The 12,271-nt window shown below is 38.8% G+C and overlaps 1 protein-coding gene across 1 annotated transcript in view; it reads right to left on the minus strand.

The window, feature by feature from the left end:
- The window catches only part of cep192 (centrosomal protein 192), a 45,920-nt gene that overhangs the window by 5,005 nt on the left and 28,644 nt on the right, over positions 1 to 12,271 (minus strand). The window contains exons 33-50 of the mRNA XM_052065613.1: positions 11,978 to 12,070; positions 11,621 to 11,739; positions 11,345 to 11,542; positions 11,130 to 11,220; positions 10,193 to 10,372; positions 9,809 to 10,069; positions 9,593 to 9,714; positions 9,330 to 9,439; positions 8,487 to 8,649; positions 7,068 to 7,158; positions 6,447 to 6,525; positions 5,869 to 5,992; positions 5,380 to 5,485; positions 5,062 to 5,290; positions 4,592 to 4,668; positions 2,915 to 3,010; positions 2,159 to 2,278; positions 740 to 852 (exon numbers count right to left, since the gene is read on the minus strand). Of these exons, the coding sequence (XP_051921573.1) occupies positions 740 to 852; positions 2,159 to 2,278; positions 2,915 to 3,010; positions 4,592 to 4,668; positions 5,062 to 5,290; positions 5,380 to 5,485; positions 5,869 to 5,992; positions 6,447 to 6,525; positions 7,068 to 7,158; positions 8,487 to 8,649; positions 9,330 to 9,439; positions 9,593 to 9,714; positions 9,809 to 10,069; positions 10,193 to 10,372; positions 11,130 to 11,220; positions 11,345 to 11,542; positions 11,621 to 11,739; positions 11,978 to 12,070 (2,372 nt within the window). The remainder of the gene's footprint in view (positions 1 to 739; positions 853 to 2,158; positions 2,279 to 2,914; positions 3,011 to 4,591; positions 4,669 to 5,061; positions 5,291 to 5,379; positions 5,486 to 5,868; positions 5,993 to 6,446; positions 6,526 to 7,067; positions 7,159 to 8,486; positions 8,650 to 9,329; positions 9,440 to 9,592; positions 9,715 to 9,808; positions 10,070 to 10,192; positions 10,373 to 11,129; positions 11,221 to 11,344; positions 11,543 to 11,620; positions 11,740 to 11,977; positions 12,071 to 12,271) is intronic.

Consider the following 12,271-nt stretch of genomic DNA (forward strand, 5'->3'; position numbering starts at 1 on the left):
ACAAAAAAAAGTTAATTTAGGTTTTAATAAGTAAAAAACTGAAAAATGCAGTGGTTTATATAAAGATTAAATACACTTTTTTTTAAACATAATGAGCTTAGTATAGCTGGGTGATAAGGCAGTGTTTCACAATTTAAGTATTTCATATCGTTCATTATTGACAACTATTAATTTTTTTACTTATTTAAAATAAGTAAAACGAACTGCACATTACACTATGTACGCAATGTACAGAAAAATAAAGGTGCTCTTTTAACAGTGCACCATAAATGTTTATTTGCATTGACCATCTAAACACAGTGATTGTGATTATGAATTATGCAGCAAAATCCACCTGTTTTTATCCATCTAAGGGGGTGGCCATCTTGACACTTGCTGTCAAGTGAAAATGACATTACAGTGGCTCAGGGCTCAGGTACAATCAATCACAGCTCACCTGTTTTCTGAGTTTAATCATACATGACATCCGCAAGCTGAACCGTGATTAGTTGTTACCTCAGCCGTGAGCAACTGTGAATTCAGTTTTGGCCGCTTGGAAAAATGGTCGGCATACTCTAGGGTCCTGCGATTAGCTAGCAACCAGTTTAGGGTGTACCACTCCCACTGCCCAAAGACAGCTGGGGTAGGCTCCAGCACGTCCGCAACCTTCGTGAGGATAAGCGGATCAGATAATGGATGGATACGGTACGTCTTTTGACATTAATCTGAACTGGATAATCAAAGTAGCTCCTACAGGTACCTGGCTTTAGCCTTAGCCATTTCAGTTTTCTTCCTTGTCTTAACTGTGGCCTCCGTTTTGACCAAGGAGCGATCTCCTTCCTGAGGTCCTTCTATTGGTCCAGAGTTAATCCCCTACAGACAGAGACACAGTATACGTAGGATTAATTCCTTCTAATGTCAAATTTTGCAGACTACTAAAATAGGTAGAGAGATACTGGTACCATTTAATTACCAGGTATATCCAACAAATTCTTTCACACCTTTTGCCAATGTCACTATACACCCATAGATACATTTAGATTTATTTGGCTCTAACGGCTGATTTTTGTACACACAATGATGAGAACACAAATGAAAGCAGTTCCATAATGCAGAGCAAAAATGTGCAAGGGGTCTATCAGAAACAGCAAAGAAGGTGCACACCGACCGGCATGTTCATCAACAAGTTTTGCATTTAGTGTACTTAAGATCTCTGGAGCCCCAGTGTGCAGCAACGCGTAAGTGTGCAGTGAACATTTCAGGGTGACGAAGGAGTAATTTACAGACACGCCACATTGGAGACATTAAAAACGAATGCCATGCTGAGTATTTTTAATGAGCAAGAGGTGAGAGATGAGCTTTACTGCAGGAGGGAGGATTTGTGGTTCCTCTCTCACAGCTATACTTGGTGCAGCGACAGGCCGTGGCTTGTGGCTCATTATGTCCCAAATGTGAGCGGAGCTACGCTCGTTATGAAGCCGGTGAGACACCAGACCAAAGCAGCACTCTGTTCTTCATGTGAGTAAGATCGGAGGACATTCTGTATTAATTCCAGGCATTGTCAATCCGTTTGTGGGGCGCGAGCAAACAAGCATCATGTTCCCCAAAGTGTATTCTCTGCCATTAAAAGACCATCCGGTGCTCTTTCACATCAAAAGTGGAATATTACTCGGTAGAAATGTTACATAACATTGGCTGGAAACAATATGACTTCATTCTTTCAATGCTATATTGTTTTTAAAACCGTTTTTGAAGTTATTAAATGGAAAATAATGAAGTTATCATAATTACTGAATCGAAAAATGTTAACTTTTATTGCTGAAAATGTCTAAACATGTGAAACTGATGGATGTATAACTGAAAGGTTTGGCACCCTCCTGCAACAAATTTCATCATCTGCTAAACTTCAGACGTCAGTAGAGTAGAACCACCACTTTCCTATTTAACATGGTTTAATACTTATAATGGAGATTTATGTTCATAACGATAGCCAAACTAATATTTTACTAACTACTGTGAATACTGTATAATCATTACAATTTTTAGTTTTCAATGATTGAGTTGAGATTAACTGGTATTGATTTTCTCTTTGTAATGTGTGGGTCACGGAATGCGACCAATTGAGAACCCCAGAGCCATAGTATCGTATAAACAAGGCTACAAATTGATAAACAATCACCGTGCCACATAGTTGAAAGCGTATTCTAGATTTCTGCAAGGGCTCAGACAAGGGATGGCACTCCAAATCCCAAAACTGAGCATAGTCGCCTCTGTCCCTTGGCAGGAATGCAATAGGCACCTGTAAGAGAACAGAATAAATCCTTATCATCCAGCAAATTGAATAGTTGCCAAAGTCAGCCGTGAACCTTTTCAGAGAACAAGGAAAAACTATTTTATTCATATTTTACTTGTCTACTACATTGGTATTGTCTATTAATATTGTGAAACAAATTAAAAATGACCTGGACAATTACGCCCTGAGGTTATCAATTTACTAGGCATACTTGAGAATCAAAAACCTAGCACAAAGTGTAACTAATAATTACCTTAATTTTCAACTATAACACACCTTATGAGAAATCTCAATCACTAAATAACGGAATAAATTGCATTATCCTTTTCAGATTAAAATCAAGGATTACAGCATTTGTTTTTTTACAGCATTTGTTTATGGATTGAAAGCATTTTGCCTCCCTGCATACATTTTACATCAAAAATAAAATGTAGTTGAAACTGCAGTAAAAATAAAAAAATATCAACAGAGCCGTACTCAAGCGTTCCCAACAACTCCGTCAGAAATTATGCCTTGTGCCCCATTGTTTCCAATTCTTTGCATACAGTATGGAAAAGTGACATTGGCAACAGAAACTCCAATCTTAACAAATGTTGAGGTGTTGTAAAATGCAAGTGATTTAATGAGTTATATTGTGATTACCTGCATCTTCTCATGGGCTCCCAAAGTGCCTGAGATTCTTGAACACCTGAAAGCTGTGTAGGTGGCCCGATATACATCGCAACTGTTATCAACCCCCTGAGGAAAGAAAGAAGGTTAACCAAGTGTCTACGGATGCACTGAAAATTAAGCCACCGGAAATCGGCCAAATATATATTATTTGTATGGAAAGTACTACATTTTTCTATGCTGTGATTTTTAAGTATATTGGTCCACTTCCACACACATTTTTAAGGGCTCTCTTGATGTTACTCTGGCATGCCATGATAGCTCATAGTTTCCTTCATTTCCAATGCTAATTTTATCAACTGCAAATGTTATATACAGTAATCCCTCGTTTATCGCGGGCAATGGGGACCAAAACTACCCACAATAAACGAAAATCCGCTAAGTAGCGAGCAATTAACATATATATTTAAAAAATTGCCCCACGTGGGCCTTTGCGCTTGGACACACACACACACACACACACACAATTAAGGATGTGTGTGCGTATGCAACTTTTTTAGTCTCCCTTTTCACTTAAATTTTTATTTAACAGGATCAATATATAAGACGTTGCCTTTTAAAATGTGGATAATTATATGCATGTAAAACATCTAGCTTCAGTGTATTTGCAATTTTTGTCCCCGGCAGGGGAAATAGCGAGGGATCACTGTATTTGTTCCATACTTTGTATTTGACAACTCAATGCAGCCCTTCTTCTTTCCCAACTCGAGTTTTCTATGCATGGCACCAAAATAACTTATGTACAGCTTAATACGCTTTGTTCACATTGTAGCTCAATTCCCATATAAGATATCCTTTATTTGTCCCACACTGGGGAAATGTACAGCCTCCAGCAGCAAGAATGTGGGTAGAAAGAAGAACAAAATGGGAAGAAGAAATAAAGTAAATGGACGAAAAGAAACTCAAACAGGGATATACGCTGCTGGAGAGGCATTTTGTGACATTTATCAGATTTTCTTTCATGCAGTATAAATGTAATTTTTTTTTTCCACAATAAACCTGGGCCTGATGTGGATTTCAATCCGATATACATGCATATATGTAAATTTCCCCAGTGTGGGACGAATAAAGGATATCTTATCTTATGTATGCCCAATCTGTCTGCAGTATGAACGCTGATCCAAAATAATCTGAATCTGGCATCACGTCCTACAGTGCGAATGTAGACTTTGTCATTGCATAACTTTATTTGCTCTATTTTACTCAATTTTTATTACTTTACATTCATACATAATATTAAGTTATTAAAAGAAAGCCTTAATATTATTTTCTGTTGACATTTTCAATGTTATATTCAATGCAGTTTTCAAATTATTAAAATTATTTTTAATTTAAAATAACATGTATATAAGGGATTTATTTTAGGGGTTTTTTAGGGTCTTTTTTTCTGTTCCGGGTTTCGGTCTCCTAAGGCTTGACATTACCCATGTCACTTTGAGTTACATGGTGTTTATGTGACCAATTTATCGACGAAAGTAATTTTGTAAATAGTATTACACTCATTGTATTATACATATTGCACTGAGCAAAATTGAGTTATTTTCGGGCATTTTACTTTCTAGGTTCCACTGTGTAAAACAACAAAGAATAGAAGAAAACACAAACTGAAGAGAGAAAAAATAGTGTTGCGCTATTAAAGAAAAGTATCACCTTCACGTAAGGAGGGGCAAACGATGATATGTACCACCTCACTTCCATTTCTCCATTCTCCACCTCCAACACTGCCTCTAGAATGCACGAAGAGAGATACAATACAGGCCTTTGACACATTAGAACTTCAGATCCCAATTATAAAATGTCCTGCAGAATATGGTTGCAAGAGTGCCCATAGTCTATTACATAATAGATACTGTAAATCCAACATGTCCAGCTCTCCGGGCCTGGAGGGCTACTGCCCTGCCTATTTTCCATCTCTCCCATCTGCAACACACCTGATTCAAATGATCAGCTCACCAGGCAGCTCTGAAGCAAAATTAGAACGATCCTGATGATTTGAATTGGGTGCGTTGTGCATAGGAGAGCTGGAAAACAGGCAGGACAGTGGCCCTTGAGTACCGAGTTTGGACACCCCTGCTGTAAATGCTGAGATTAATTTCAGGACGGGACAGTGGTATCCGCACCTGATGTTTCTCCTGAAGGTGTGTTGGGAAAGATGATGTTTTTGTTGTTGATCTCAACTAGAGCATGAGGTAACTGCAGTGGTGTCACGGGTAGCACGGACTTTGAGGTGATTCTGACCGGAGGCAACACAGGGGTGGCAGCCTGAGGGGATAGGGCTGACAGAGTTGCATCAGCTGGGGCAGCGGAAACATCCAGTGCCAAATCTTGACGGATCTGGACCTTAATCAGCTGCAAATAACAAGTTTGTCTTTTTAAATGATTTTTTTACAAACACGAGACATTGTTTCTTGATTGGATTTTTTGTTAAACTCCTGTACCTTTTGTTGCCCATCGCACTGGACAAATATCTTCCCGTTCCAAGGGAGGATGTCAGATTTGTTTGCAAGCGAAGGGTTAGGGCTGATCAAAATCTGCAGGTGACACCTAAAAATGTTAGTAGTAAGACACATACCTATAGTTAACCCTTTAGCATTGCTGCAAGTATAGTACAGGCATACACTCGCCAGACAGATGATCGTTAGACCCAGTACTGTAACTAAACTGCATCAAAAAGGCCAATACAAAAATGCAAAATTTTGACTGGCACTATCTGTTTTAAAATTTTTGCACATTGATTACCGTATTCATTATTTTTGAGAACATGTTCCATGCATCTTTAAAGTATTCTGTGAATGTACAGTATAGTTGGACAAAAATTGAATTCAAAGCAGTTCATTGTAAAATCCAGTCACAGGAATGTTTTGGTAGACAATATAACTTGACAATATTTCTCTAAAATAAGTTGATTGCAATCCATTTACTCTTACTGTGGCTCGATGACTCCATGCTGAGGGGTAATGGTCAGGTAATGAGCAGGCCAGGACAAATCAAAACTTAACTCTCTGGAGGTATTGTTCTTGATCTGGACCTGATTTGTGGTTGTCACAGCATCTAAAATTATGAAATGTCAATTTGTTCACAAATTTCAAAATACAAAATATATGCTCAAACTCATACACGCATATATATATCCGAACACAAATGTGTATAGCGGTATACAGTACTTTAGTTTGTATACACATACATATAGGACATAGACATGAACTAAAATCAAACTCAAGATATGTCTTTATATGCTAACAGATGAACCACCTGACCTCTCGCCATCACAGAGCAATAAAAACAAAGTGATTTTCGAAGTATCTAGGAATTATTTCTCCTGATTTCCCCCATCTACACAATACTTCCAAGACTTGCTAAACCTTTAAGAATTTTTTTTTCCATTAACTTCAAGAACCGTATAAATGGATTTTCAATTTCCATAACTTCTCCATTCTTCAAAATTAATTATTCTGTTATTCATAAGCGGATGAACGCAAGTTTTCATAATCTTGAGACCACTCACTCATAGTGGGAGCTGCGAGGAGAAGCAGTTCTGGATGGAGAGTCCATGACTCACACTCTCTCGATGATGGCTCTGTGGTCTAAAACAAAAGAGATTAAAAAAATACATGCATCATCCTGAGGCAGATGGGAAAACAAGTATATTCCATGTTTTAGTAATTTCCTACCTCATTGGAGCTAAATCAACAACTCACAATTTAAATTTCATCAACATTTTTACTTAAGGATTTATGGGATGTCTTCTGTAATTATTGGCATTGCTAAAAAAAAAAAAGCAATATCTGAAAAATATTACTCTTTTCCTGACATTTGTGTTTTGCTGAAGTCTTAATTTGATCTCAACAAGAAAGCAAAGTTCTTTTGAACCCACCAGAACACAAGAAATACTGTATAACGGGAAAGGGCAGAATGTCATACTGAGTAAACCAGGATTTAGCAGCATAGTTCAAATAAGTCAAAAGATAGATACCAAAATCCAACGTCCATTAGAGTGGACATAAATAAATAGGCTGGGTATCCGGAGCATATGTTTTTTTATTATTCTAGTTCGAAGCATTAAAAAGAGTCATAATCCAAATGATAACACAAAATTACTGATTATGATCATAGACGTTTATGGTACCTTTATGGGGGACCCTGTCACTCTAATTGCCGGACCTTGGGGACCCTTCACCGGCAGCACGTCCAAAGACACATTACCATTCGCCACGTCACTAGCAACGATTACAAAAACAACAACACAGAAGATCTGAAAGTTAGAAGCTGCATAAAAATACTGCTAACTAGGCCTGTCACAATAATTATTATATCGACTTATCGTTCGATTAATAAAAACAGACACTGTAGTTATTTTCGAGACCCGATAAATGATCATTTACGTAGAGTGTTTCTTTACAGGCTTAGTCAGCATTCATTTGTGCTGCTGCTTGACTCTCCTGTCTGTCACATTGCTCGCTGCTGTGGGAGTTGGCACTCGCGCACATGAGACTGATGAATAAACGTGTGAAAACCTGCAACCATTGAAAATAGCACAGCCACCTTACGCTGTTTTCTATAATATTGCTAATTTAATAGATACAGTACACTGACAAGGGATTGAACGGATTTTGAAAAACTATTCGGTTCGACTTTTTCAGTTCGGTTGGCAAGTGTTGGATTGACACACAGGCAGCCGTGACTCATTTATTAATGAGGTGAAGTTGTGTACAGAAGCACCAATGGTAGCCAGGTCGCGTGAATGTTAGCTGGCACCACCATACAATCCTCTTCCTCTACACTATTCCATCGCTTGATTATATATTATCGGTTCGGTGAACCTTCAGTACGACCAACTTTAAGAGACTGGCGAAAGGTGTACCCGATACCCGTTTCAAGGGCCAGAATTGACGGTGAGACCAGCACACTGAGTGTATATACACTGCTGGCATAGAAATATTTCTGATGAATAATATTAAATATAATGCACAATCGAGAGTTATGATAATGGATGCAAATAGATCCTTTGATCATTCTTTAAAATTTAACCACATTGCAGACTTTCAATAGGCAGTCCATACTGCCCCCCTATCCACTAAGTGAAGGGGGGGGGGGGTGATTTCCCAAACAGCCATCGCACCCTTGGGCAACCACGTGAAGGAACACATTCTGAAGGAGATAAAAGACATCACTTTACTCTGCCAGCATCCAATACTACAGTTAGCATGCGGTTGGTTGTATGTGTTGCGTTAATATTTGTTAAAGTACTGTGTTTTTAACAGAGCTCGAGTCATTTTGAATTGTATTTTCATCTAAGATATGTTATTGTTCTACATTTCAATACAAATGTTCAATATTCTTGATAATTCGAAAATAACTGCTCTTAAACTGGGTACTATTTTTTTGGGTCCAATATCAATATATCACTGAAATTAAAAAACCAACAAATCAACAACAAAAAAACGCAATTTATCATGACAGTTTCTGGTCCTAAATAGTTGCTTGTGACAGGCTTACTGGTAACACTATAAATGTACTGCGATTACATTTTTAAGTAGGGCATTACCTGTCACTTTCCAAGTCTTCTCTAGCCATGGTCAGCATCATTTCAGAGCTGTTGCTCTGCTCACACGGCCTGCTACACGTACTTCCAAGTAATGACACTGCCACTTTACTTATGTGTCCATAGAAGATGTAGGCCTCATTTGGCCGCTGTGGCAGGTCAAACGCTATGAAAAAGTAACATAAGTCAATTTGATAGAGCCCAGTCATTCAGAGTTTAGAGCATTTATTGCGATAAATTTCTTTCAGAAATATCTTATTTGGTTTTTATTTCAGTGGTCGAGCACCGCTCGACTGGTTTAGCACGTCTGCCTCACAATGCAGAGGTGCAGGATTTGATTCCTGGCTCTAGCCGCCTTGTGTGGAGTTTATCATGTACTCTGTGTGCCTGCGTGGGTTTTCCCTAGGTGCTCTGGTTTCCTCCCACATTCCAAAAACATGCACCGTAGGTTAATTGATTGTGAGCATGAATAGTTGTTTGTCTCTGTGTGCCCTATAATTGGGTGGCAACCAGTTCAGGGTGTACCCCGCCTACTGTCCGAAGACAGCAGGAATAGGTTGCTATAGGACCACGACCCTCATGGTAAGTGGATTCGACAATGGATGGATGAATTTTAGTGATCATTCAGGACAAATTCTCATAGTATACCTCCTGTGTAATAGGTACTATAGAACAAAAATACACCTCTCTTACATAATGTCTACCTTATATTTGACTACGAGTAAGCTTCATTAAGTTTTATTTACTTGCGACAGATCACAAGCCAAGGCTTATCCAGTATGGAGTAAAAAGGCAGGTTGATGACATTTATATGTTATTTTGGTTATTTCTTGTGAGACATCTTACATTCTGTAATGATCTCCTCTCCCAAGAACCTCTCATTAAATTCAATGTTTTTTAGCAAACTGTTTTCAGCAAGAACTTTTTGCCCAGCATTTGGTTTGCTTTGAAGCAGTCTGAAAGAGAGAGGGAGAAAAAAAAAACACTATGATGAATCTTTACACAATATGACATTCATTAGCGTTTGCAATCTTGAAAGCAATGCCGCACAATGTAATTTGTTACTTTCTCTTTTGAAAGATCAAACTAGTGTAATACAAAAATATTACCTCCGGTACTGCTGCCTTGAGACCTCATCTCCACAAAAAAGAACTATAGTAGCTAGCAGAGGCGTCTCCGACTGACATAGAGTTTGCTCTCTTTGAGTAGACTTCATCAGCACTGTGATCACCTGAGGTTAATATTTTTTTTTTTAAACATAACATCATAGCTACATTAGTTTTCCCACCGCCAACATCAGAATGGCTGTTGTCCCTCTCTCCTACCTCTTGTGTCCTTTCTTTAAGTACAAACTGTGATGGGGTAAGGCGGATGACAAAAGTGTCCATAACTGATCGAAGATTTACATCAGAGAAGGCCATAGCTTTAACAAAAGCTGCTCTGGAACCGGTGTTTCTTACACAGAGGCACACCTTGCTAACGTGATTAAGAGCAATGTCTGACATGGTGGCCACATAGCCATCTGCCTCCTTCTTATGGTCTTCCAGAATTATATTGCTGGTGCCACCATAGCCTGAGAGTGGAATCTGAACAAAAACAGGAACAGAATGTGTCCATAACTCAAGTTTCTCAATAGCAAACTTGGCAAGACTAATAATCACAGATTCAAAATTTTGAAAAAGGGTCATGAAAAAGAAAAAAAATCTCACAGTAAATTTGACCCCTGGTTGTGATGGCCGGAATCCAGACTGTTTTATCACCAACTTGGATAACATGCAGGCCACCCTTGTCGGTGCAAAGAGGAGGTGGACGGTCACATCCTCTTGTGGGCGAATGGACAGCTCACCGTGCCGAGTCAACCGCTCTTTTGGACTAAACAAACTCTGCAGCTGAGAAACACAGTCATAAGTTTACATGATTACAATATAGTTGACCATCATACAAAAATCATATTGCCCGATTTACTATGGTAACTTTACATAAAATAGTTAACCTAGGCATGTGCATCCATCCCCGCAAGTTAAGCTGAATCCAGGTCAGGCAGCCACGAGACCGCCGTGTGTATTGGACATTGGTGAGTCTCTCAAAGTGTTCCAGTATTTGAGACACCTCATTCATTCAACATGCAAGTACTTCAATTTGTTTTTGTATAGAATGTTGGACAGGAGGCTGTCATAAGTTAAACATTTACAACCACCCATCCATCCATTTTCTGATCCGCTTTATCCTCACAAGGGTCGCGGGCGGTGCTGGAGCCTATCCCAGCCGTCTTTGCTCAGTAGGTGGGGGACACCCTGAACTGGTTGCCAGCCAATCACAGGGTGCACAGAAACGAACAACCATCTGCGCTTACACTCACAATTAGGGACAATGTTGAGTATTCAATCAGACTGCCATGCATGTTTTTGGAATGTGGGAGGAAACTGGAGTACCCGAAGAAAACCCACGCAGGCCCGGGCAGAACATGTCAACTCCACATAGGAAGGCCGGATCGAACTCACGACCTTTGCACTGTGAGGTCGACACGCTAACCACTGGGCCGTACAGTTACCCCCCGCCACCCAAAAAATAACACTTTTCTCAATGTACACTGTGTGTGTGTCTTGGCTATTATTTTGATTTAGACATTAATTTCTGTTTACTTACCTGAAAACAGTCCTGGTCTTGACCACGAATAAGTAACCGAAGCTGCTGAGTGGTACTGGACGAATTGTTTCTTAGAACCAGTTTCTGCTGACTGGAAAAAAAGTTGGAGTTTATTGTAATTATTAAATTATCATAAAATATTTCAGAATGTTAATTATTCAATGAACAGCCATCACCTATTTGTAAATAAAATAAAAAGCTGTGAAGTTCCTTACACTGCTCGCCCCAAGGTGACACCTCCCCAGGCCACAAACTGCTTGTTAGAGAGAATTGGTGGAACATCACTGTCCAGACAAAAATTAAGGGCAGGATTCACAGAGGCATCAGGTTTGCCAGATTCTTCAGACACAACTTCTCCTTTTAATTTTACTTCATACTGGGGTCCTGATGGCAGCACCAAGATAGTGAGAAGGCTGGAATAAAAAAAATTGACATTGAGGAACAAAAACACCTGTGTTGAACAATTTCGCAAAACTGAATATTGTGTGTACCTTGCTTTGTATTTCTTGGCACCCCATGCTTTAAATGAGACTACAATGCTTTGCTCCTCTCCCACTGTGAGGAACAGCTCATCAGGTGTCACTGAGAAACAGTCCTCTACATCATTACACTATTAAAAAGAGCAAGAAGAAGGTGATACAACACAATAACTTCAATGTCGGGTAGCATAGTCACAAAAAACCCAAGTAAACACCTATTTAAAAAATAAATAAATAAAAGGAAACATTTCTAATTGGATTCCATGCAAAATAAAAAGCACAAAATGCCAGAGTCTTATCAAAAGTTCTGCTTTAATAAGAGAAGTAAAATAATATAATCCCTCCAAAGAAGTAAAAGATTATAATTACCCTGAGTTTCATCCACACGTCAATATTTCCTGCATTCTTTAACGGCAGTGTCATTTGACATGATCTACCCAGTGGAGCACGCAGGTAGAGAGTCTGTAACAAAACATACTGTATCAACATTGATACCAATGCATCCGTAAAACGAAATTAAATTTATTCTAAGAAAAAAAAATGGCAACAGACCCATATTCAGAGTGATTATGATCGTCAACCATCTTACAAATATCAAATTAACAGACTGATTCTTGCTTTAGTGAGAAACAATTTGTTCAAAAAAAGTGCTAGAGGATGTCA

This window comes from Hippocampus zosterae, chromosome 5 (assembly GCF_025434085.1).
Source record: "Hippocampus zosterae strain Florida chromosome 5, ASM2543408v3, whole genome shotgun sequence".
Taxonomy (NCBI): Eukaryota; Metazoa; Chordata; class Actinopteri; order Syngnathiformes; family Syngnathidae; genus Hippocampus; species Hippocampus zosterae.